This window comes from Manihot esculenta, chromosome 1 (genome assembly GCF_001659605.2).
Source record: "Manihot esculenta cultivar AM560-2 chromosome 1, M.esculenta_v8, whole genome shotgun sequence".
In the NCBI taxonomy this organism is placed as follows: domain Eukaryota; kingdom Viridiplantae; phylum Streptophyta; class Magnoliopsida; order Malpighiales; family Euphorbiaceae; genus Manihot; species Manihot esculenta.
Genome location: NC_035161.2, coordinates 15,410,378 through 15,415,018, shown reverse-complemented (window position 1 = coordinate 15,415,018; position 4,641 = coordinate 15,410,378). Strand labels below are relative to the sequence as shown.

The 4,641-nt window shown below is 21.2% G+C and overlaps 1 protein-coding gene across 1 annotated transcript; it reads left to right on the top strand.

Annotated features, from left to right (window-relative positions):
* The first annotated feature begins 421 nt into the window (after nucleotides 1–421).
* LOC122723525 (nuclear factor 7, ovary-like) lies at nucleotides 422–1,307 on the top strand. Its single transcript, XM_043955951.1, has 5 exons — nucleotides 422–499; nucleotides 604–666; nucleotides 748–820; nucleotides 902–1,050; nucleotides 1,150–1,307. The coding sequence occupies exons 1-5, from the start codon at nucleotides 422–424 to the stop codon at nucleotides 1,201–1,203; spliced, it is 417 nt and encodes a 138-aa protein (XP_043811886.1). The 3' UTR covers nucleotides 1,204–1,307.
* The last annotated feature ends 3,334 nt before the right edge of the window (nucleotides 1,308–4,641 follow it).

The following is a 4,641-nucleotide window of genomic DNA, read 5'->3' as shown; positions in this document are numbered from 1 at the left end:
CTAATACCATAAAAAAGAGATAAGAAAAGGAAGAGATGGAAGATTTTCTTTTTGCATATTTCTTCTGCAGAGTGTAAGTATATATATATATACAATTTGTGCTTTAATCATTTCGTGTGATTATACTATTACAATCAATTAACGATTCCTAAAATTAAGATATCACGATTTGTCTAATATGAAGGAGAAAGATCAACACTCTTATTTTTTTTATTATTGGTATATGTCATCTAATTTAAAAATAAATAAAATAATTTAAAAAATTTTAAAAAATCAATTTAAAAAAGAATCCGACCGTTGCAAACCCATTATCCTCCAACTCTCCACGTATCTTGAAGCTGTCTCATTCGATCAAAGGAGATTTTTCCCTTCAACTCTATCCAAACAACAACCCAGAAAGAATCCCTCCTCCGAGATAGCAATGGTGAGCGATGAACCGAAACGGAGTCCATCGGAGCAAAGGCAATCAGACCCTGTTGAAACTGGCCAAACGTTGAGGGTTTGTTCAGTCCAAGATTTAAAATCTTTGGCTGCCATGGCTGGTTGGGATGAGAATCCATCCTTATTGCCAGCCTTATAGTAGAAGACACTCCTGATCGACAGTTTAAGCACAAGAAACGCTCTGATTTGCACTTCAAAAACACCCACATCCGCCAGTTCAAGAAGGTAACACATTCACCATCTTTGTTCAAAGATAACAAAATGATTTTCTTGAAAATTGAAATTAGTTGTTTCTGTGTTTAATAGAAAACGCAGAGTCCAATTTTGATTTCTGTCCCCGCTATTAGCCTTGAAGAAGAAGAATTACCTGAAAAACAAGGTAACCATTGAGAATTGGGCTGTTGAGATATTTTCTACGCGGCTTGAAAATTGATTTCTTTTTTATTATATTGATGGGCAGAGAATCATCAGAAGGAAAAAACAGAAATTGTGGCTAAGGAAGAACGTAAAACAGAAGGAGATGAATTGAAGAAAGATGATTCTGGTGTTTCTTGCTCGAATTCAGTCTTTCCTTGCATGGATAAGCTCAGAGAAGAGCTTTCTTGTGCAGTAAGTCGCTCGATCTCTCGTACTGATTTCTAGATTTCATATTAATTGATTCAGGCAATCTGGGTTTTCATTGTTTTTAATGATCTTGATGTTTGGCAGATTTGTTTGGAGATTTGCTTTGAACCTAGTACCACTTCTTGTGGACACAGGTAAACGAAAAGTTTATTTGTCATATATTTATTCATATGACAATATTATTTGTCACAAATTATATGATAATAAAAGTAATTTTGGAGCATCACAAGACAAAAATAATAATTTTTTTATGTACATAGGTAGGCATAGTAAATATTTTTTATTATTTTAATAATAAAAATTTAGATAAACTGCATGAACATTTTTTTATGAAAAAAATATTTAAAACTACAAAATTGATATATGTGGTAGTGGAAATTTAAATTTATTTATGTACCGACCAACAAATTAAAAAAAAAAAAAATAGTGTATTAAATAGATTATAACAAAAGAACACTTTAAAAAAATAAATTATAACAAGAGAACACTTTAAAAAATATAATCATCTTAATATTTATAATACAAATCATATTTAAAAAAAATATATAATGGGTTATAAAATTAGTGTTTAAATTCCATTAAATATATAAAGTGCAAAAAAAATATATAATGCCCTTAACCAACGTTTAAGACATAAAAATTAAAAGTAATCCACTTATAACTATTTTATTAATAAAAGTATAAAAGTCTTAATTTATTAATTTTCTCTTCTTGATTCGTTTTATTATTATATAGAAAATAAAATGTTATTAGAAATAGATGACATAACCATTAAGAAAATGATAAAAATACTGGTTTCAATATTAAATTAATTTATAAAAAACTATTAATAAAATTTAAGGCAAAAAATGAGTGAAGAAAATAAAACTCTTAACTAAAATATATATCACGTACTTTTAATAGAAATAAAACTATTTTTTTGGTCTAATATTTTAATTCATAACATTAGCATTTTATTTTAATGAGATTTTGTTAAATGTTGATTATCACATGCTTGTTGACATATTTTTAATTTTACTCCAATTAACCATTTCAATATTTGGATTCAATTTTTTCAATATGTATAAAAACATTTTAATTCTCGATTTTTATTTGATTTTAATCTAAAATTTATTTTAAAATTTAACGTCCAGTCATATTAAGATCATCCTCTTTTATACGTGTGAATCTCCTATTAAATAAAAAAAAAATCAAACAATTCAATATTTATCATATTAATATATTTTAATAAATAATAATTAAATAATTTAATATTTATCGTATTAATATTTTTTAATAAATAATAATTTAATACTCAATTATAAATTAATTACTTATCGAATACTTTTATTAAATAAAATATTATTAAATAAATATTTCCATAGGTTCAATTGTATTAATAAGACTAATAAACTAATTTTAAAAAATTAAAAAATAATATTTAAAACAATAATTTATAAGACTGCATTATCAAGTATATATATATATTTCATGGTTACAATATAGATTATTTTAATAATAAATATTTTAATTTTAGATTTATAGTATTTCAAAATTTTTAACTTAAATATGATGATGGTCTCAATTTTAAATTATGCAATCAAATTTAAATTTTATATCCTCAATTCAAAATTAATAAATTAATTTTGATTTTAAATTGAAATTACGAATAGTTAATTTTTTATAATCAACAAAATAATTAATTAAATTATTTATTAATTTTTTTCAATTGGTTTAGTTTTAATATTTTAAATTTCAAAATATTTAATTAATTTAATTAAATTAGATGTAAATTCAAATTTATTTACGTATCCGACCAACAAATTAAAAAGTAGAAAAAATAGTGCATTAAATGGGTTATAACAAGAGAACACTTTAAAAAATAAAGCAATTTGCACTAATATAATCACTCTAAAAATTAAAAATATAAAGTCAATGGAAAATAAAATTAAAATAATCCATTTATAACTATTTCATTGATAAAAGTATAAAAGTCTTAATTTATTGATTTTCTCTTAATAAAATACTGCTATCAATATTAAATTAATTTATAGAAAAACTCTTAATAAAATTTAAGGCGAAAAATCAATGAAAAAATAAAACTCTTAACTAAAATATATATCACGTACTTTCCATAGAAATAAATCTGTTTTTCTGGTCAATTTATTAGCATGTTAATTCATAACATTGGCATTTTATTTAATGAGATTGTTTTAAATGTTGATTATCACATGCTTATTGATATATTTTTTATTTTGCTCAAATTGACCATCTCAATATTTAGATTCAATTTTTTCAACATGTATAAAAAAATTTTATTTCTCGATTTTTATTTTTGGTTTTAACCTAAAATTTATTTTAAAATTTGACATAATTCAATATTTATCATATTAATATTTTTTAATAAATAATAATTAAATAATTCCATATTTATCATATTAATATTTTTCTAACAAATAATAATTTAGTACTCAATTATAAATTACTTACTTATCAAATCCTTTTATATTAAATAAAATATTATTAAATAAATATTTCCATAGGTTTAATTGTATTACTAAGACTAATAAAATAATTTAACAAAATTAAAATATAATATTAAAACAATAAAAGAAAGTTATATAATATATATATTATGTTCATGTTACATATAGCTTATTTTACTAATAAATATTTTTTATTTTAGATTTAGTTTTTCAAATATTTTAACTTAAATATATATAATGGTTTCAATTTTAAAATTATGTTATCAAATTTAAAATTTATATTCCCAATTCAAATTAAAACATTAATTTTGATTTTAAATTGAAATTGTGGATAGTTAATTTTTTTCTAATCAACAAAATAATTAGTTAAATTATTTATTAATTTTTATTTTTTCAAGTGGTTCAGATTTAATACTTTAAGTTTCAGAATATTCAATTAATTTAAATTGAATTAGGTATAAATTTGAATTTATTTAAGTACCCGACCAACAAATTAAAATATATGAAAGATAGTGTATTAAATGAATTATAACCCTAATATTTAAGTACCCGACCAACAGATTTAATACTTGAAAAAAATAATAGATATTTGAAACTATAATCACCCTAATATTTATAATACAAATCATATTTAAAAATATATATACAATGGGTTATAAAAATTAATGTTTAAATTCCATTAAATATATAAAAAATCAATGGCAAAAAAATATATATATAATGCCCTTAACCAACGTTTTAAGACATAAAAATTAAAAGTAAATCCACTTATAACTATTTCATTGATAAAAATATAAAAGTATTAATTTATTGATTTTTTTCTACTTGATTCGTTTTATCATTATATAGAAATAAAATGTTATTAGAAATAGATGACATATGTTATTAGAAATATGACATAAACATTGAGAAAAATATTAAAAATACGGGTTTCAATATTAAATTAATTTATAAAAAACTGTTAATAAATCAATAAAGAAAATAAAAATCTTAAGTAAATATATATCAGGCACTTTTTCATAGAAATAAAACTATTTTTTCAGTCCAATTATTAGCATTTTAATTCATAACATTGACATTTTATTTTGATGCGATTTTAATAAATGTTGAT

Excerpts from the sequence above, each read along its gene's own strand:
- LOC122723525 (XM_043955951.1), top strand. The coding sequence starts at position 422 with ATGGTGAGCGATGAACCGAAACGGAGTCCATCGGAGCAAAGGCAATCA. Across the intron at positions 667-747 it reads ACATCCGCCAGTTCAAGAAG|AAAACGCAGAGTCCAATTTT; the intron begins GTAACACATTCA and ends TGTGTTTAATAG. Across the intron at positions 821-901 it reads AGAATTACCTGAAAAACAAG|AGAATCATCAGAAGGAAAAA; the intron begins GTAACCATTGAG and ends ATTGATGGGCAG.